General features: G+C 37.1%; 3 protein-coding genes across 5 annotated transcripts; 2 read left to right on the top strand and 1 right to left on the bottom strand.

The window, feature by feature from the left end:
* The first annotated feature begins 815 nt into the window (after positions 1-815).
* On the top strand, positions 816-2,080 carry LOC126615711 (uncharacterized protein At4g22758-like). The gene is made up of 2 exons (XM_050283589.1): positions 816-1,535; positions 1,651-2,080. The coding sequence occupies exons 1-2, from the start codon at positions 1,130-1,132 to the stop codon at positions 1,836-1,838; spliced, it is 594 nt and encodes a 197-aa protein (XP_050139546.1). The 5' UTR covers positions 816-1,129; the 3' UTR covers positions 1,839-2,080.
* A 3,998-nt stretch (positions 2,081-6,078) lies between these two features.
* On the top strand, positions 6,079-9,487 carry LOC126615312 (histone deacetylase HDT1-like). The gene is made up of 9 exons (XM_050283131.1): positions 6,079-6,226; positions 6,730-6,800; positions 6,888-7,107; positions 7,817-7,867; positions 7,961-8,121; positions 8,453-8,530; positions 8,642-8,726; positions 9,007-9,118; positions 9,199-9,487. Exons 1-9 carry the CDS (start codon positions 6,214-6,216, stop codon positions 9,257-9,259), a joined length of 852 nt encoding a protein of 283 aa, XP_050139088.1. The 5' UTR covers positions 6,079-6,213; the 3' UTR covers positions 9,260-9,487.
* Positions 9,488-10,365: 878 nt separating this feature from the next.
* LOC126615311 (splicing factor U2af small subunit B-like) lies at positions 10,366-14,168 on the bottom strand. 3 transcript variants are annotated; one of them, XM_050283129.1, is made up of 7 exons: positions 13,846-14,168; positions 13,093-13,179; positions 12,893-12,974; positions 12,628-12,754; positions 12,115-12,549; positions 11,824-11,846; positions 10,366-10,574 (listed from the first exon to the last, which is right to left on the bottom strand). In XM_050283129.1, exons 1-5 carry the CDS (start codon positions 14,080-14,082, stop codon positions 12,135-12,137), a joined length of 948 nt encoding a protein of 315 aa, XP_050139086.1. In that variant the 5' UTR covers positions 14,083-14,168; the 3' UTR covers positions 10,366-10,574; positions 11,824-11,846; positions 12,115-12,134. The 3 variants fall into 3 exon arrangements, with proteins under 3 accessions (XP_050139086.1, XP_050139087.1, XP_050139085.1); XM_050283130.1 differs by lacking the exon at positions 11,824-11,846; XM_050283128.1 differs by having other exon boundaries at positions 10,366-11,846; positions 13,846-14,167.
* Positions 14,169-20,449: the final 6,281 nt, after the last annotated feature.

Below are 20,449 nucleotides of genomic sequence, written 5' to 3'. Positions count from 1 at the left end.
TTAAGGATATTCCCCTGGACGATGTGGGATGTCACAGTATATAATATTATTTGTTAAAGAAAAAAAAAAGAATCACATTTCAAAAACGCAACAATTATAAATAATATATTTGTAACTTTTCTAGACCAAAAAATTAAATGCAGTAGCATCGAATTATTAATTTATGATAGTTAACAAGTAAATTAGTGGGTGAGATAAATAATATGTTAAGAAATTAAAGGCGACAAAAGAAGAAAACTAATTTCAAATTCTTGTTTTATTTCCCAAAGAAAGAAGAATGAGAAATCTTGCCAAAGTTGCTGCATTATGAGATTGAGACCCCTTTAAATTTTTCAAATTCCGAGTCAGACTTTGGTTATATATTAGAAAGTTATAGGGGGGGGGGTGAGACTCTTTATAAATTTTTTGACACATTTTTGTACAACATTTTATAATATTGATATGAAAAATAACAGTAAATCGTGAGGTATTAGAGATAAAATGTGCATCTAAGAAGTTACTAAACTATCTTCAACCCAAATAACTGATAGAAAAACAATCGTAACCCCAATTATATATAATTATAGTCGAAAATTCGGTATATAAAACACCAAAAATACACTATGTAAAAATTAATCAAATTGCAAACTCGATATTTTTTCCATCACAAAAGAATTCAAGACACGAGAGAAATCCACGAAATACTGAAAGAACAAACAAAACGACGCTCCCTCTATTTAACGGGCAATAGCCAGTAACCGGTAACCACGCTAGGAAAATTCGTGTTAATTTCTAGGCTACCCCTTATCTCGTTGCGGGTATAAAACCCATACGAGGGCGGGGGCTGGTTTATCGATCGATCGTGAAGCCTTGTTAAGCTCTCTCCACCCTTACGTTATATTCTCGCTTTTGCCCTCGACGGATTTATGGTTATTACGGTTATACCAAGCAGGTTATGATTGCTATCGGCTGCCGGAAACTTGAGAGCCGAAGCTCTTCCCCTGCTCTCGGCTTCCCTCGCCCCAGGTTCTTCCGATACCGCCGCTTGAGGTAACCGGAACGGCGGAACCACTCCACCCGCTCAAAACGAAACACCACAAAAGTAGTTATTTCCGTTTTCGTCATCGACTGTATTAGTTATTTACGGAAAATGCCGAGCCCGAAGATTTCTAGCCGGAGGGGGCAGCCGGAAGAGAAGAACCGCAGGCCGAGACCGCTCTCTGTTCGATCGTCATCGTTCCACGGCCAGTTCACGGATGCGGCGGCGCCGCAGCTTCGGAGGCCCAAAACGGTGCCGGACATGGCGTCGTTCAGGAACGCAGTCGGAACAACGGTGTCGTCGACGGAATTACGGCCGAAGCTGACGAAGCTGCTCCTCAACGTTACGATCCAGGGGAGCGTTGGGGCCGTACAGGTTGTGATGTCGCCGGAATCAAAGGTCGGAGATCTGGTCGCGGCGGCCGTGCGGCAGTACGGCAAGGAAGGTCGCCGTCCAATCTTGCCTTCCGTTGAGCCGTCGTTTTTCGACCTACATTACTCGCAGTTCAGCTTAGAAAGTAAGCGCTTATTATCCTTTCGCTTTATAAATCAACGGCCACCATTTAACTTCGTATATAATTGATTGACACGTGTCCAGCGCGTATTGATTGCGATAATTTTTTGTTGGGCCAGGTTTGGATAGGGAAAAGAAGCTGATGGAGTTGGGATCCAGGAACTTTTTTCTATGCCCAAACGCAATAGCGGTGGGCGGTGGCGGCTGCGGGGGAGCGACGGCGTCGTCCGCTTCGTGTTCGAAAGAGGCGGAGAAAGTTTCACGAACTGGGTTTGCGTGGCTCAAGTTCATGGATTTCTTGTTGTAATTGGGATAATTAGTTTTCGCAAAATTAATTAAGATGTTAATTTTTTTTGCAAAAATGCATGTGGCAGTGTGTGTATATCATATATGTAGGTGGGTAGTGTTCCTTATTAGCAAAACAAAAAGGTATTTTGGTCACTGACTTTAGCCCTCCTTATTTATTCAGTGGCCTCCTATGTGAGTGCACTAAATTACAAAATATTCAAGTTGATGTGCAAAACGTGTATCAAAATTATTATTCTTTTAGTTTTTTTTTTTTGTTATATATATATATTTTTTAAGAGGACTGATGTTAAAATCGATTCTCTAGTGACTACAAAAATCTAATTTTTGGGAGAGAATGTGTATAATGATTGACAAATGTGTATAGGGCGGTGTTATTTACACACTTATTTTTCAACTATCTAATTGAATGAATTAAAGATGATCAAATAACAAAAATAACAGAGGTTGTGTAGAAGGTAAAAATGAGTGTGAATACTATCATCCATATGTATAATAGGAAGATAATTTAGCTTAAGTCTCAAATGTCTATATGATTGACAGACGAGTTTGATACAATCAAATAGAAAGCCCCAAGGGTGACATATTCTAAGAACTCACACTATATGATTGAATAAATCTCTCTCTGTCCGTGCAAGTTGAGGACTCATTTCCCTTTTCAAACTATGATTCGTGTTATTTATAGAGAGACCTCTTATCAACGATAGAGCAAGATCCATTTTCCATCATATCTAAGGAATCCCTTGGGTATTTGGATATTTTGTTTTCATAAATGATCTAGTCAATCATGAATAATTGGTTGTGTGATCATAGATATGAAAATACATTTCTCCCTCCGTCGGAACAATAGGAGGGGTCGAAGGGATAAGACAGCTTCACCAAAGTCAAGGTAGGATACAAACCTGAACATTACAGTCAACAACATCCTTCACAACATCAAGGACAAGCCTTTTCTTAAACGGCTGAAGCCCTTATGTACCTGAACACCTGGCCAAAAAGCAACCAAACGAGTATTGCTCCTTCCACCAGTGCACAAGTCATACTACTCGGAATTGCCAAACACTGAGGGACCACATTGAAGAGCTCCTTGATCAAGGCCAATACTGAGAGTCTATGAGAAGCAAGGGAAGGGGAAAAGCGAGATGACGGAAAGCCCAAAGATAAGTCTGATAGGTATGAGCTTACCGATAATGAAGACATGAGCATTACAAAGAAGGCAACTAAAAAAACTTGTGTGTTGCCACTTAGTACTATAGTATAGCGGTATTCTTCTTCATTTGTAAGTGAGAGGTCTTAGGTTCGATTATCGCCAAAAGCGAATTTGAACCACATTATTGCTAGCCCATTGTGAGAATACTCCTACTCCCTCTCTTTTAATGTAGATAATATCGTTTTTTCAAAAAAAAAAAAAAAAAAAAAAAAAAAACCCTTGTGTGTTCAACTTATTAATTAGTTTTTTTGTTCAATGCATATTAATAAGTTCGTAATTTCTTTAAATTCAATCAAGTTTGCTTTTATTCTCAATATTTAGATAAATTAAATACTATTCGAAAAATTTGTTGCAGATTAAGTGTGAGATTGTTTTCCTTGCAATGAATGATTAAGAAAACTAAATCACAGCATAACATAGACAGGATCGAGGATCACAAAATGAAAAGAAATGTGAGATTTGAATCATTTAAAAGTATTAGAGATATATGTTTGAAATCTAGTTGAATGATCGAGAATCCCTTCATTAATGTCCAGCTTCAAACTTGATTTTGAAAACGGAAACTTTATTTGGATCAAATTATTTTATTTTCTACACCAACTAAAAAAATAATATTTCAATTCAACTTCCAAGTTTGCCCATAATTAAATAAGAAATAGCATCTTACTCTTTACATCTTATTCTTTATTCTTTATTTGTAATTTTATTTATGTTTAATTTAGATTCTTTTTTTTTTCAATTAAATTTTACTCTTTTACCTCTTAGTGTTTATTATTTATTTGTAATTTTTAATTGTGTGTAGTTTGGATTTTTTTTTAAAATTAAATTGTTTTACTTTAGAATTTAATTAGGAGCTGGTATTTTGGGATATTGAAAGCCTCACCATTTTGGTGTGCTCCCTTTGTTTATATATATAGATAAGAAAATAAAAAGGGAAGTGTTATTGACACTCCAAAAATCTCATTTTACACTCTCGTTTGGGCCCAAAATATCAGTTTGGGCTGAGTATAAAATTATTCTCGGCCCAGAAGGCCTTACGACAAGGTTATCAGGGATCGTTTAGTTCTGGATCGGTTAGGTCGTGGGCTTCCAAACCTGGGTTGGTTAAGTCATGCTGCAAGGCGAGTCGAATCCTGGTGCAATGAGGAGTCTCGGCAAGATTAATAACCCGGAAGTGAATCCGGCACAATAAAGGACCAGGTTCACAATTATAGTGAAAATATGACTGGTCGAGTTAGTGTTTGATCAGGAGAAGAAGTCCTAATCCGGGTAGGTTTTTAACTCGACCTTGAAGGTATCCGGTGCTATAAATAGAGGAGGTTGTACATCGTTCGAGGCCCCCTCCAATTCAACACACAACTGCCCTGCGCAAACTCTCTCAACAACTTTGAGATTTTTATTTTCTCTTTTCGCTGACACATCTTCCGTTGGCATAAACAGCACTGTGAAAGCAACTGGTGATATCTTAAGTCGGCATAGATAGCTCTGTCGCCGTAGAATCAGCCGATCTCGCAGCATCTTCCATTGACATCAACAACATTGCGGCGAGGATGGTTGGTTACCTATCCAAGTCTCGGTTGAGAAGGATTTCCGAATCCTTATTGATTGAGGTCATCTCATTAGCCTTCTCGGCGAAGTGAGGTGTTACAGTTTACTAAGCTCGGCGCATTGCACGCCGAGTTATTTTATGATTGGATACTCTCAAGTGGGATTTAGAGTTCGGCATTCAGACGGCCAAACCACGTTCACTATTAAGACTTATATTCGCTTTGAGTATTTGTGCCCTTACACTTTGGTGTCAATTCAGTGTGAGTTTACTCTGACAAATAACATCACTGTGGCCGAACCCGACGACGGCGATTCGTGAACTTCGTAAGAATAGTAGCCTTGTCTTCAGGTTCGAGAACCCAAGAGGCCGAGACGTGTTCCTTCCTCGGTCGCAATCGCAAGACGCAGAAGTCAGCCGCGCACCCAACGCAACATCAATAAATTTACTCCTTGGCCGAGCTCGGCCGACTAGTTGGCACGCCCTGCATTCACCGAATAACGTAGTTAGCTTATAGATTACTTGGCCTGCGCGCCACATAGACTTGGTAGTTTTTAGGGTCAACAACTCCTCATAAATGTATTTTTCTTTCCAAATATAGAAAATTTGGAGTATAGAATGAGATTTTTGGAATATCAATAACAATTCCCAATAAAAAAGAGCGACTAAGCCAAAACCTAGCACACCACTGTACCATCTATAATTTCTTGCAAAACGAACCCAAGTGAGCGCAAAATATCTCCTCAAGGTCGTCCACGACTGTTATATCCTTCAAGTAATTTTAAATTTTGGAAACTATTAACACAACATCAAAGGTCGAGTATCCATACATACGTGTGATACGTGTGACACAATCAAATAAAAACGAGGGTGATGATGTTTCCCCAAATCCTCCAATTGGGGATTATTTATTGGATATTAGGGGTAAGTTAACAAAACCATACCCTCGAAGAGCAAATCCATGTCGTCTACCTCCACTCATAATATCTTCTAAATCCAATAATTAAAACTTTGATTATATGGCTTTGGATGAATATTGTAAACTGAAGATTATGAACATAATAAATTGGTCTTACGGTTATCTTCTTCAAGTTTGCTTTGATTACTACTAAGGAAGGAAGAGGATATTCTTATCCGAAAGGGTGTTTAAGATATTAAGATTTATAATTTTCCGTTGTGTTAAAATGGTAACTGGATTAATATAATTCAGTTTGGATTCATATAAAATTTCTCGTTTGAAAATCTATCTCTTTTGTATTATAATTCGGATTAATATCCTATCAGAGGCACATAACATATTTTAAAATCTGGCAAGTTGGTAATTATATTTAATTTGATTATAACCTTGATTAGGTTTATTTATTCAACATAGAAATACATCCAACGGGAAGTTTTCTTTTGAAATCATTAGTTCTGATATGGGCTTCGGCCCCGCTTTAAACTAAAGCCCAGGCCCAACCCCACACTGCGATTGTGAAGAAGTCTTCAAAAACCCTAGCACGAAACCTGGCAGCAAAGCGCTTATAAAACGCCCCTTAAACCCTCCATCTTCCGCCTCTCCAGTCGTGCTCTCTCAAAAACCCTAGCCCCCCTTCTCTCTCACTTTCTCACAGTTGTTCAATGGAGTTTTGGGGTAATTCGTCTCTACCTATATCTCTTTCTATTCTTCGTCTCGCATGAATTCATTGTCTAGGGTTTCCTACTGTTATGATCTGTGCTCTGGTCGTCTGCTCTGAGAAAACTTCCTTTCTGTGTTTGATAGTTTGAAAATTTTTGGCTTACTGGTTGTGTTTTTTTTTTTTTTTTTGCTCTGCATTCCTTTACCGATAATTTTTATGAATGTGATTCTGCGATTGAGATTGTTGTGGTAGCTAAAATTCTTGTGTTCAGAAATCGGTGTAATCATTTGACTTGATGATTTCCATGAGCGTTTCGGGTTTACGGTCTCTTAAAATGGTATCCTGCATCGTTTCCTACTCGGGTTTTTGTAGAAAATGTGGATTTAAAAGGACAGTGGTGATTAATATGCTTTTTGTGGTTATGTAATGAAATGTATATGGATATTTTGTCTTTGCAGATGTTTTGCTATTAATTATTGTTGTAGTCTGAATAACGATTCCGTTTTCGTTGGTTTAGGTGTTGAAGTTAAGGCTGGAGAGCCTCTTAAGGTGGTGCCAGAGGAAAGCTATGTTATCCACTTGTCACAGGTTAATTGATTTGTCCACTAATTTTTGTTTTGAATCACTGTACATGGCATGCGTTCGCAAGTTTCTTAATAGTTTCTTGTTCGCTAGGCAACTCTGGGCGAGTTAAAGAAGGGAGGTGATCAGTGTGTTATCCATGTCAAGGTTGGGGACCAGAAGCTTGTTTTGGCAAATCTCTCATCTGATAAAATGCCTCAGATTCCCTTTGACTTGGTCTTTGACAAAGAGTTCGAGCTCTCTCACAACTTGAAAAGCGGGAGTGTCCACTTTTGTGGTTATCAAACTTACATTGCAAAATATCCTTTCAATTGTTTGTGTTTATGCTAAATTGATTGTTGGAGCATGATATTTAAACTTTCTTTCTTAATGTGTTAATCTTGTTATGATAAGGTGGAGTCTCATGTTAAAAGCGGTTTTCAGTTGGTTGTTTCCTTTTGCTATTTTTTTTTTTTCAGCTGGTTGTTACTTTCTTTGGATGACCTTTAGTTGGGTTGTTGAATATTTCTTTTCATTAGCGGGTGTAGTATCGTTGGATTGGGTGGGGTGAGCACCTTAAATTTGGGAACATGTTAATTGGCTTATAGTACTTTCTGGTTTTACATTGTATTCTCAAAATTTGGTATACTGTAGTTTTATGAAGTTTTTGTTCAGTTGTCTTTTGCAGAAATGCATGCAAAACATGCAGCAGTTCTATCTATTGCTTTTGGGGATCAAAATTGTATGAGTTCATTATTATGTTTTTTCCTCCATGCTAGTTATCATTCGAGGAAAACAAGTTTTCATTAACTGGGGTTTTGTATTGCATGGAACTATTATAATGCTGATTTTGTAATTTAGTGTTAATGAATGTTGCAATATTTGGTCTCTCCATTTGTTCCTTGACTACTTGCTGTTTCTGCTGCCACTGAATCCGACGAGGACCAATCTGGTAAGTTCTATTATATTTTACTTCTCTGTTTTGTGTTTATCGTTAATGTATTATTCAATGTCAGCTGATGTGGTTACAATTTTCCTTGTAGATTTTGATAGTGAATCAGAAGAGGATCTCCCGCTGAATTTTACTGGCAATGGTAAATGCTGCACTTGGACTTCTCTTTTTGATTTTGTTGCGGGAATGTGTGGGAAGTTCAGTTCATTCTAACCAGTTTTTCGATTGTGCACAGGTAACATTGTTGAAGCAAAGCCAGCTCCACCCAAGACTAATACTGTCAAACCAGAATCTTCTGGAAAGCAGAAGGTTAAGATTGAAGAGCCAATTAAGGATGAGGATGATTCTGATGACTCAGATGAAGATGATTCTGATGATGATGAAAGTTCTGATGAGGTAACCAAAAGGGTTTCATAAGAATATAGCTATCCCTTTACAAGTATGAATTGAGTAGTGTTATGAATTGTACCAAAAAAACTACAGATTATGAACTATTTGCACACAAGTTAACTTATTTCAAATGTTCTGGTTTTAACCAATGTCTAAAATTAGTTCGAGTTTTATTTTCTTCCCCTTTGGTCCTGAAGATTTGTTCGTGGGTTGTGTTTCAACTTGTTTGTTGTTGGAGGTTCTTGGGTCAAATGTTAACTTTGGATTTAGCTTTTAGATTACCAGTTTCTAGCTTGTATCTAATAATCACTTTCAAAATTTGCGTTTCGTATTGTAGGACATGCTTGGAGCTGATAGTAGTGATGAAGATGATGAGGACAGTGAGGAAGAAGAGGACACCCCAACGCCTAAGAAGGTAATCAAATGAATTCATATGGTTCCTGTTAGTGTGTTTGTCGCTTCCAGTTTTTGAACTTTTATTTTTTTCTGTGAGTTCTAATTGTTCATAATTTGATTATTTATGCAGGACTCCAAGAAAAGGCCCAATGAATCTGCCCCGAAAACTCCTGTCTCTGCTAAGAAGGCAAAGCAAGTTACTCCACAGAAGACTGGTACTTTTCCTTTTTCTCACACACAAAAAAGCATTTTTAGTTTAATAACGCTGCAAATGATTCTTTCTGTTTTCTAGCGTTAGTGGGCATATTGGGAATGTTTCTTGCATGTTTTATGGAGGACATGTGATGTAAATGCATAACGATTCAGGAAACTGCACAACATGCAATACAAATTTCTAGTTCGATTCAGAAAACAAGAAGCAAGATAATTTCCCTCGTTTTACTCAGTGCTTGGTTTTATGGACTTGTGTCGTTAAAGTTGTTGCATCTGTTACAGATGGAAAGAAGGGTGCCCACACTGCAACACCACACCCTGCAAAGAAGGGCGGAAAGACTCCACAAACACCTAATTCTGCTGGCGGCGATCACTCTTGCAAAACATGCAGCAAGTATGTGAAGGCTATAACAGTTTATTGGCGTTGGACTGTATTTTGCTGGTGGTATTTATGTATTGTGTTGCTTTTTGCAGGTCATTTAACTCTGATGGCGCTCTTTCGTCTCACAACAAGGCCAAGCACGGGGCCAAGTAGAATGAGAGGGACGTGCGGAAGCAAGCGTTGGACGCCTATGATATGTTAATTATTTTGATAATTCAGAGTAGAGAGGGTGATGTGTTAAATGTTTTGGGCGTAGCGGTTGTCCTCGAGGGAGGTTTTTGAAATATGCGGCTTGTTATTTATAGTTAATATCTTGAATTGGACCTATGTTTTCCTCATGAATCTCTAGTATTTAAATCTCAAAGTCTAATTTGATTTTAATCGCACTTTAATCCAATTACCTGAGTCTTAAATTTTGTAAACATGAGCATTTTAACGAAGGAAAATGCTAACCGCTTAATCCCAATGGCTGGAAAAAAAACATGAAAATTGGTCGGGGTCAATTTTTATTTATTATATCGCTCGGCTAAAATCTTTGACAATTTCTAGCTCATGTGTTCAAATGATTGAAGCACGTTCAAACAGGTGAAATTCCCAGTCATTCTTGGTCCAGAATAAGTGAATATCCGTGGCTCGTCAACTGTTGTCTCTCTTTTTAGCTCTCTTTTTAGTCTGGAAAATTTAGGATTAAACTTGGCTGATAGGGATTAAGATTTCCCAATAAAAGTAGAAAAAATAATGCTTTAAAATTCACCAAAATAATTATATACAAACAAATAAATAAAAACAGAAACCGAACAACTTAATATGATCATTCCACGGACGGAGCCAACAAAGGCTCACTGGGGCGGATGCCCCCACTCAAGTAATTTGTTTATTTAGTTGCAGACTACAATTATATAATATACACGGATTATCTTTGAAGAAAATATATGTATCTAATATCCAACCATTCATTCTACTTATACTCCATATCAAATATTATATGGGCAATAGTGCTCTTGTTTTGTCATTCAAACCTAAAAAACCTTCTTCCGCCTATCATGTATTTATATTTTTCTCATCACTTTGCCACTTTCCTCTATTATATTCAATTTTTTGTAACATTGGAATTGTGATACATCATCATTTGAAACCATCCTTAATATCATATTGCTTATAACCATATTATAATAAGATTTTCTTAGTTGTTTTCCGTTGCCCCCACTAAAAAAGATTTCTGGCTCCGTACCTAGATCATTCCAACTAGAAACATCAAATAATAATCCTTGAAATCTCAAATATGTCAACCAACTCGTTCAACAACATAAGATGAGAGATTTTGGTTGTCAGACTCAACCTGCACCATAATTAGACTACCACTACAACTACCAACAGTAAACAACCTACAACAGTCGTTCGAAATGAAACCTGAAACGTCGAATAACCACAACATTCTCCTGAATCCTGAAACACTGCACCATCAAACCTGTACACAAATTCCATGGTAAGCTGCAATGAAAAGAAAAAGCTACGGACCATAGAAGCAGGGAAACCTGAACCTGCAAAACTTGTAAAGAATGTAAGATCTCGACTTTTTTTCCGAAAATTGAAACAGAAAAAGATATTAAGCTACAAAGGGAGAAGGAAACAAAACCCAAGACTGAACCATGATATTCCATCATTCACTACTCTTGATTTGTGGTGGTCACAGATCCTGACTGAAATTGTGATGCATACAAAACAAGCATACAAGTTTGCAACACATCGACTAGGGAATGCTTTCATGAACATAAATAAGAACGAAATAAAACCTTTTTCCGTCTTAATTGAACAAGAAAGATATACGGGGCCTATTTCATACAGAGATGCAAGAGTGACTGCGATCCGGCCCTACTTCCCAAACAGAAATTCTTAGCTGAGGGGGATGGCTATGCTAGAATATTATACTACTATGAACTAAACGTTATATTATTTTCTTTACAGATTCCCAAATCTAATTTACTTATTGTGATAAACTTTTGATAATTTGTGCTTCAAATAATCAAGCCTCTAAAGAATTTCCTATTTGAAGAATAACACTATGTTTGGATGAAGGAAATGAACTTAGAATTTCGATAAAAGTCAGAATTTATAAATTGATATGCACCAATTCCCTTGTTTAGATTCATAAACATAGAAATTTAGAATTTCCGCATGGTAAAAAAACTTGGAATTTAGGACTTTCAATTCCCAAGTTTAAATTCCATGTAAATATGTGTAATTTCCCAATTTCTATGATTGAGAGTTAAAAAAAAAAAAATTTCTGTATTCAATTCCATTGTTCTTTTAGGTTAACCAAACAAGAAAATTTACAAATTCTTGAAAATAAAATCCTGTCATTTCAATTTCCATCATTTTAAAATTCTTTGGTAATCTTAAATTTCTTCATCCAAACATAATTTAATATTGTTAGGAATGCTATCTAGGGTATACACTAATTGGTTTCCTTACTCTTGACTTCTCCCTATCCTCTATTTCTTTCCTTTGCGTCACTTTGTAGTTGTCACGGATGATGGAATGGTAATAATTTTCTACAAAGGACAAACTGATGAAGGAACACTGTTTGAAGTGAATGGTCCAATCTAAGAGTAGAGATCTAGGGCAGTAGGGAGGAATGTATTGAGGCATATCATGCAGAGAGCACACAGTCACACAATATGAATGATTAAAAATGCAAAGTTATTCCAATTCCATACCACAGAATGAACCTGCACACCACCTGCACAGTGGAAAATGTGCTGTAAGCTATATTTATTGAACATATGCTTCTTGTTGAAACATAAATTTCTTTCGTGATTGGGCATGTATAATATATATTGACGAGGGTGTGGGTGTGAGGGTGAGAGAGAGAGAGAGAGAGAGAGAGAGAGAGAGAGAGAGAGAGAGAGAGAGAGAGAGAGTGTGTGTGTGTGTGTACATGTATAGAGAAGAGGATAGACAGCGTGAGCAAAAACCAGAATAAAGCTGTATAATCTCAGTAGTCATACCCTCATTTCTCTGGAAGTTGCTATTGTTGCTGTTCCTCACGGCCATTGTTCTGTTGTTCCATTTGTGCATGCCCATTAATGTTGCTTCGGTCAATATTGACCTTACTAGCATTTTCATCCTGTTCTCTTTCCCTGTTCCACTGCTCAATTTTTGCCCGTCTCTCCTCGCTTCCTTCTCTAACAGGACTCTGGTTTCTTCTTCTTCTTCCAGGGCTTCTACTTCTACTGCGTCCTTTCCTTCGACCAGGGCTTACAGTCTTGTTCCTCCGGCTCCAGCTTTCAGGATAGCGATCCTCATCATCATACCTTCTGCTATGACCCCGGCTACGGTGAGAGCGCTCTTCATAGCTACGATGCCCGTAAGGGCTGCGACTCCTGCTTCGACTGCGGCTATGCCTTCTCTTATAGCTCCCAAATAATTCACGCCTCAATTCCCTGACACTTTAACAAAGTAAAAATAATATTAGCTTATCAGTACATTCTGCAATTAAAAAAAATAACAAGAAAACTTACCTGCCAATCCTTTTCAGGTGCATAAAATTGCAGTATCCACCACGGTTGCATGTGTTCTCCTCATATTGCCTGCAGGTGGCTTCACGGAAGTCTGTCACCGGTGAATAGTCAACAATGATAGGACGACCTGCAAGTGATTTACCAAGGGCCAGAAGTTCAGCATATAATAAATTGTAGGCCTAACATACAATATAAACCATAACCAGTAGAAACCTTGAGAGTTGAGACCAAATTCTAAAGATGACGGATGCAGAGAAAAACTAACCAGCATAAAATCTTCCACTCAGGTTCCGAAGCGCATTTGCAGCATGTTCTTCCTCCCTAAACTGAACACACACATTGCCCACCTGCCCAAATGAATGAATTTCCCAATAGAATCAAATATCAATAATCTTTCTGTTGAAAGAAAAAAAATAAACAAGGAAAACCGAACAAGAGCTTAACTCTCCGTTGAATATAACATACCATGTGGTCGGCTAGGTTGTCGCAGACATTCAGACTTTCAATGTCGCCATACTTGCTCAACTCGAGAAATAAATCCTCATAAAACTCCTGAGAAATGCCATAACACGCTTACAAGATATACACATAATGAAAAGGACTTAAACAAACACTCTTATAAGGTTTCAACTATTTCACAGCCTTCATATGAAGCATTCGGCGGTCTAAGATCATATAATTAACAACTAAAAGTTTAAATTAATCCCTAAAAGTTTATAGATGCACTTTTTAATCCCACTAATTCTGAAAACTTCACAAACGGGGAATCTGCATGATATGATCTGTGAGTAGTGATTAGCTTAATCACTATTAAGGGTTTAATTCTTGGGATTATTAGGCTTATTCCTGTTTTAGTGTGGTTTTGATGAGTTGTAACTTGTATAAGAGCGCACTAGCTCTCAGTATTCAAGAGCTCTGCTCTCTCTCTTCCTTCCCTCTCTATCTCTATCCTCTGTTACTTGCAGGTTCATTAAGGGCCTAGAGATTTGGATCATTTCACTGCATAACAAAAAACCCTAATCCCACAGAAACAACACATAATTCAATGATAAATCTAACAACCCTACCAATAAAAACAACACAAAATCCAAGCGATTTCTGTTGAATCACGAGTCATATAGCATAAACCAACATCAAATTAAAGCAAGTACGGCAAAAGGGTTCTCAATTTTCGACACAAAGAAGAAGAAGAAGAAGAAAAAGAAGGGCGAGGAAAACCTCAAAGTGCCTCTGCATCTGGCGGGGGTCGATGGGCTGGCCCTCGGCGTCGACGCCCGGGGTGATCATATCGGGTCGCTGGTACATGTTGGAGAGCAAGATCGTGGGGCTGACGCTGGGCTTGGTGTGGAGTCTGGAGCAGCGGTCGCCGTGCCTACACGCCCCAATTTTGAAGTAGAAAGGGCAGTTCACTCGGTCCTTCTCCGTCCCGAATATCGAAGCCAAATGCTCCGCCATGAGTGTCTTCGGTTCTGCGGTGTTTGCGAATCAATGGGGAAGGGCGGAAGCTTGCAACGGTAGCCGGTGGGGGAGGGTGCGCGTGCGTCTCTAAATATTGAGGGAAGGGGAGATAAAACGACGTCGTTTTCAATTCTGGTTCTTGTTCTCCTAGAGAGTTCGTTTGGACGGTTGGACGTGTAACGTGTTTATGTGAAATTGGGTTCACGCGCCCATCAATTACACCCGGCCCGTGAAATTCTGTACTCGGCCTAGCAAACGAGTCATGTCGGTCGTGTTCGTGTCGTTTTCGTGTAATACCTGTTATCTTAACAGGTCGTGTCGTGTCACACCCATTATCTTAACAGGTAAAGTGACCCGACCCGTTTAAAAAAAAAAAAAATTTTTTTCTTAAATTTGCACATACCACACAATGCCACATAAATATTACTTCAAAACATTAAAACAAAATTTTCATTTAAGTACTACATCTACACTTGAAAATAAGAGTCTAATAAACAAACATCCATACACTACTAGTTTATTACAAAATATTAAATTTGAAAGGATATGCAAAATGAAACAGTTTTTGTTTTCAAGGTTGTGAATCCTTTCTCAAAAGTTAAAATCTTGCCAATAAAACTCAAAGCTTACATGTTATTCTTTTTACAAAATCATCAATTTTCATTGATCACTAGTGTAAATATTTTAAATTGAAGATCGAATTCATTCATTGTATTCATATAGGGTCAATGAGTGTAACTGTAAAAAATCATCAAAATCGGAGTTAAAATAACCGTTAAATCGTGATTTTTCATTTATAACCGTCGAAAAGTTTTGTTTCGTTACTTGATCTCTAAATGTTTATTTTTTGCAATTTTTGGCATATGCGATCTTGAAATATATACAAACATGTTTGACGGTTGGATCATTGAAACTAGTTTCGTAGAATGCGTACCTATCAAAACAATAGATTCACTAACACTTGTTTATTCATACTTTCATTAAGTATAACATAAGATTTTATATCCACTAGTGTAAATATTTTAAATTGAAGATCCGAGTTTATTCATTGTATTCATATAGGGCCAAGGAGTGTAGTTGTAAAAATCATTAAAATTGGAGTTAAAATAACCGTTAAATTGTGATTTTTCGTTGATAACCGTCGAAAAGTTTTGTCCTGTTACTTGATCTCTGAATGTTTATTTTTGCGATTTTTTGCGTATGCGATCTTGAAGCATATACAAACAAGTTTGACGGTTGGATCGTTGAAATTAGTTTTGTAGAATGCGTATCTTATCAAAACGATAGATTTATTAACACTTAAGAGTTTATTCATACTTTCATTAAGTATATCCACTAGTGTAAATATTTTAAATTGAAGATCGAATTCATTCATTGTATTCATATAGGGTTAAGGAGTGTAGTTGTAAAAAATCATCAAAATCAGAGTTAAAATAACCGTTAAATCATGATTTTTTGTTGATAACCGTCGTAAAGTTTTGTCCCGTTACTTGATATCTGAATGTTTTTTTTTTTTGGTGATTTTTAGTGTATGCGATCTTGAAGCATATACAAACAGGTTTAACGGTTGGATCGTTGGAATTAGTTTCATAGAATGCGTATCCCATCAAAACAATAGATTTACTAACACTTAAGAATTTATTTATACTTTCATTAAGTATAACATAAGATTTTGTGGTATCCACTAGTGTAAATATTTTAAATTGAAAATTGAATTCATTCATTGTATTCATATAGGATCAAGGAGTGTAGCTGTAAAAAACCATCAAAATTGGAGTTAAAATAATCATTAAATTGTGATTTTTCGTTTATAACCGTCGAAAAGTTTTGTCTCGTTATTTGATCTCTGAATGTTGTTTTTTTTAATTTTTGACGTATGCGATCTTAAAGTATATACAAACATGTTTGACGGTTGGATCATTAAAACTAGTTTCATATAATACGTATCCCATCAATTTCATTAAGTATAACATAAGATTTTGTGGTATCGACTAGTGTAAATATTTTAAATTGAAGATCGAGTTCATTGATTGTATTCATATAGGGTTAAGGAGTATAACTGTAAATAATCATCAAAATTAGAGTTAAAATAACCGTTAAATCGTGATTTTTTGTTGTTAACCGTCGAAATTTTTTGTCCCGTTACTTAATCTCTAAATGTTTGTTTTTTGCGATTTTTTGCTGATGCTATCTCAAAGCATATACAAACAAGTTTGATGGTTGGATCATTGAAATTAGTTTTGTAGAATTCGTATCCTATCAAGTTCAATAGTGTGTGTGTATATATATATATATATATTTATTTATTTATTAAGTAGATTTAAATTTATTTATTTTGTACGTATAATACTTAAAAAATTGAATGATATGTATATTTAAGCTGATCCAATGGTCACCAATTTTTAATATTTAATATATATATATATATATGTGTATAATTATTATAATTTTTAGGGGTATAAAATTTTTAAATTAAAGGGCTCAAGCATGAGAATAAACAGTTGCACAGGCTCGCACATGACTATGCTACAAACATAAAGAGGAAGCTCGACCAGCTGTAGAAATCTGATAGTCAGATTTTACTTGATCATCAGAGGTTTGTGGGTTTGTTCCAAAGGCATTTATTGCCTTCGTCTTCTAGGGCTGTACTGCGTAATGAAGCTCCAAATAATCAACCTTCGGTGCCTCATCCTTCTGGGGTTTTGCCTAGTACTGAGACTCCGAATAATCACCCTCTGGTGCCTCCTCTTTCTGGGGCTCTGCCGACTGCTGAGATTTCTCCTGAGCAACCTTTGTGAATGCTCCCTCTTGTTTGTTTATTTTGATTCATGTATATGTACATATTTGTAACTTATCAGAGATATCAATAAACAAGTTTTGCTTCCTTTCAACGTATTGTGTTAAATACACCAAGGCCTTCTTCACTTTGAATTTTTCCTTTCGTTGAAGCTTTGTGAGTGAAGCATGTAGGTTGAGGTAGTGCTCCCTTAATTTCCCGAGTGAGGAAAACTTCTCGTTTGGAGACTTGAAAAATCCAAGTCACTGAGTGGTCGTGAGACTTCCGAGTATCAAGGTGCAGTAGCATATGGTAAGAGTCTCCCAAGTCTCCGGTCGAGGGAGTTGATGAATGAAACATATCCTTTCTAAGTGGTAGCCCAAAACTCCTTCTTCATATATATTTGTTATGAAAGTTGTTAGACCCAAAGAAGAGGAGGCCTAGGCAATTATTTTTTTTTTCAAATTTTTTTTCTTTCGAATTTCCGAATTTTTGAATTTTCGAATTTCTGAAAAAAAAAAATTAAATATATATATATATATTTTAAAGCTTTGTAGGTGAAGCTTTGGTGTTGAAACTTGGTAGGTGAAGCTTTGAGGTTGAAACTTTGTTGGGTACCATGAATTGATTTTGCTTCAAACTATCTTGATCAAGATAGTGTAAAACTTTGGTAGGTGAAGCTTTTGTGTTGAATTTTTGTAGGTGAAGCTTTTGTGGGTCAAGCTTTTGTAGGTGAAACTTTTGTGGGTCAAGCTTTTATGGGTGAAGCTTTTGTGGGTGAAGCTTTTGTAGGTCAAGCTTTGTTGGGCACCATGAATTGATTTTGCATCACACTATCTTGATCAAGATAGTGTGAAGCTTTTGTAGGTGAAGCTTTTGTGTTGAAGTTTTGTGGGTGAAGCTTTTGTGGGTCAAGCTTTTGTAGGTCAAGCTTTTGTAGGTCATGCTTTTGTGGGTCAAGCTTTTGTGGGTGAAGTTTTTGTAGGTCAAGCTTTGTTGGGCACAATGAATTGATTTTGTTTCACACTATCTTAATCAAGATAGTGTGAAGCTTTTGTAGGTGAAGCTTTTGTGTTGAAGTTTTGTAGATGAAGCTTTTGTAGGTCAAGCTTTGTTGGGCACCATGAATTAATTTTGCTTCACACTATCTTGATCAAGATAGTGTGAAGCTTTTGTAGGTGAAGCTTTTGTAGGTGAAGCTTTTGTGTTGAAGTTTTTGTTGGTGAAGCTTTTGTTGGGTACTATGAATTGATTTTGCTTCACACTATCTTAATCAAGATAGTGTGAAGCTTTTGAGAATTTGTAGTTGTCCTCCATTAATGAAGATTTTGTTGGTGAAGCTTTGGAGTTGAAGCTTTGTAGGTGAAGCTTGGAGTTGAAGCTTTTGTTGGGTACCACGAATTGATTTTGCTTCACACTATCTTGATCAAGATAGTGTGAAGCTTTTAAGAATTTGTAGTTGTCTTCCATTGATGAAGGTTTTGTTGGTGAAACTTTGTAGTTGAAGCTTTCGTTGAATTTCCCTTTTTTTTTTTTTGGGAAACTAGAAATTTGAAAATGTGGGAGAGACAACATATACAAATTTTGCTTCCACACTGTTGAGCAAGAGATTGGGATGCAAGCCACACCTTGTAATAGTCGAAGGTTTGGATGAACCATATAAATTGAATTTGCTTCGAACAATCTTGAATTTGTTTCAAAGGTTTGAGAATTGTAGTTGCCCTCCATTGATGAAGCTTTTGTTGGCACCATAAATTGGTTTTGCTTCACACTGTCTTGATCAAGAGTGTGTGAAGCTTTTGAGAATTGTGGTTGAACTCCTTTGATGAAGCTTTTGTTGGCATCATAAATTGGTTTTGCTTTACACTGTCTTGATTAAGAGTGTGTGAAGCTTTTGAGAATTGTGGTTACCCTCTATTGATGAAGCTCTTGTTGACACCATAAATTGGTTTTGCTTCACACTGTCTTGATCAAGAGTATGTGAAGATTTTGAGAATTGTGGTTGCTTTCCATTGATGAAGCTCTTGTTGGCATCATAAATTAATTTTGCTTCACACTGTCTTGATCAAGAGTGTGTGAAGCTTTTGAGAATTGTGGTTGAACTCCTTTGATGAAGCTCTTGTTGGCACCATAAATTGGTTTTGCTTTATACTGTCTTGATCAAGAGTGTGTGAAGCTTTCTACGAGTTGTAGTGTTTGCATTGTTACAGAGGGGAAATGTTTGAAGCAGATGCAAGAGAGCTGAATAGCTTGATCTTCGTATGCCATGCACTGAAGTTGCTGTTGGCTTGCAATAAGACTTTGTTGGTGATTATAACTCTTGTTGGGCATAAGTGCTCCCCTAGTTGAGTTGTCAAGCTTGAAGGTTTTTGATTATTTGTGAATGCTAGGAGTTCACATGTACAAGTTGTACTACTCGTCTTCTGGTAGGTGGAATGAATGGTGAGTTGCTTTCATCACTTGGTTGGTGGTACGAAAGTGAGTTCTTTCTTCCCCTGGTTGGTGGCATGAATGACAAGTTGCCAAATGATATTAAAGTACGGGTTGTACATTTCATCACCTGGTTGGTGGCATGAAGGAGAGTACATGTTGTACATTGCATCACCTGATTGGTGGCATGAAGATGAGTTCATTCTTCACTTGGTTGGTGGCATGAATGACAAGTTGCCAAATGATATTAGAGTACGGGTTGTTCATTTCATCACCTGGTTGATGGCATGAAGGAGAGTACTGGTTGTACATTTCATCACCTGGTTGGTGGCATGAATGGTAAGTTGCCAAATGATATTAGAGTACGGGTTGTACATTTCATCACCTAGTTGATGGCATGAAGGAGAGTACAGGTTGTACATTTCATCACTTGGTTGGTAGCATGAAGATGAGTTCATTCTTCACCTGGTTAATGGCATGAGTGGCAAGTTGCCAAATGATATTAGAGTACGGGTTGTACATTTCATCACCTGGTTGGTGGTATGAAGGAGAGTATGGGTTGTACATTTTATCACCAGGTTGGTGGCATGAAGATGAGTTCCTTCTTCACATTTCATCACCTGGTTGGTGAGAATAAGGGCAAGGTGTCTAGGCACATTGTAGCAAGTGTCGAATGACACAAAATATGTTGAACCCTTTCAAAGCACAGTTAGCTTATATATGAATGTGTTGAAATGTATGATTGAACGAATATACTGTGAAGCTGTTCGTTTATTTGTATAGTCTTGTTAACATATACTTAGACTTTGTTTCATGTTGGAAGCATTCATGTTGAAGCTTTGAACCCGAGTGTTTCATAGCTAGAAATGTAAGAGGATTAGGATCAAGTTGTCTAAATCACCTCTTTATTGAATTCATGCCAAATAGTCTTCGTTACATAGGATGCCGAACTGCTGAAGCTTAACACTTGTACAATGTGAGTTTACTTGTAATAGTACTTCAAGTGATCAGCGTTCCATGGATGGCCAAGGGTCTTACCATCGGAGCTTCTACGCTTGTAAGAGCCAGGGCGACTGATGCCAACAACTTCAAAAGGTCCATCCCAGTTTGGACTAAGTATTCATTCACTTGGGACTCTGTTGCAGAGTAATATTTTCT

Source organism: Malus sylvestris, chromosome 3, assembly GCF_916048215.2.
Source record: "Malus sylvestris chromosome 3, drMalSylv7.2, whole genome shotgun sequence".
NCBI classification, from domain to species: domain Eukaryota; kingdom Viridiplantae; phylum Streptophyta; class Magnoliopsida; order Rosales; family Rosaceae; genus Malus; species Malus sylvestris.
This window is presented reverse-complemented; position numbering and strand designations above follow the sequence as displayed.